This window comes from Arachis ipaensis, chromosome B02 (genome assembly GCF_000816755.2).
Source record: "Arachis ipaensis cultivar K30076 chromosome B02, Araip1.1, whole genome shotgun sequence".
Taxonomy (NCBI): Eukaryota; Viridiplantae; Streptophyta; class Magnoliopsida; order Fabales; family Fabaceae; genus Arachis; species Arachis ipaensis.
Window position 1 is genome coordinate 108,836,019 of NC_029786.2, and position 670 is coordinate 108,836,688.

The following is a 670-nucleotide window of genomic DNA, read 5'->3' on the forward strand; positions in this document are numbered from 1 at the left end:
GGTGGAACTGAAAATATCAAAAGCAGATACAAGCTAAGTCTTGTGAAATTGAGCTTCATGCAGGCCTAAAATGAAGGAAAATAAAAAAGCAATAGAGAAATGAACAATTGTAATTACCGGTGCATGTGGTTGATCTCCATTCGACCCTTTGAACATGGGTGCTGTGTTTTCCACTATCAAAGACATTGGTTGAGGAATAGGAACACATGACATGAGAGAGCTGCTTCCGTGTTTTCCCTTAATCTGCAACTGCAACTCTTACTCTACATCCAAAGCTGATGATAAACTTGTGGCTTTTATACAATCTTCTAGATTTTTTGGTTTCCTATAATCTCCCCAATGGATATTTTGGCGCGGGTGTCCTTTTTTTTTGTTCAACTTATAGTTTAGAAAAAAAAAAAACTTCCAATAGTTTTTAGTACTATAAATATTAGAATGTGTTTGGAACTGGAAAATAAACATTATGTTTGGAATGAATAAGTGGTTTTTTCATAGTCCATACAAATTTTAATTTAGTTCTAATAAATTTTTATTAGTTTTAAAATTTCGAAAATTACTCCAATGAGATAAATAGTTACTTCTATCGCTTTCAACAAAATTTCAAATATGATAGATAAATAAGTTTTGGTAAATTTTATTATAAAATAATTAAATTTTAAAAAATATTATC

At 29.9% G+C, this 670-nt stretch overlaps 1 protein-coding gene across 1 annotated transcript in view; it reads right to left on the bottom strand.

Moving 5' to 3' along the window:
- Positions 1-289, bottom strand: part of LOC107626511 (chlorophyllase-2, chloroplastic) — a 2,074-nt gene extending 1,785 nt beyond the window's left edge. The window contains exons 1-2 of the mRNA XM_016329413.2: positions 118-289; positions 1-7 (exon numbers count right to left, since the gene is read on the bottom strand). Coding sequence (XP_016184899.1) covers positions 1-7; positions 118-208 — 98 coding nt within the window. The 5' untranslated portion in view covers positions 209-289. The remainder of the gene's footprint in view (positions 8-117) is intronic.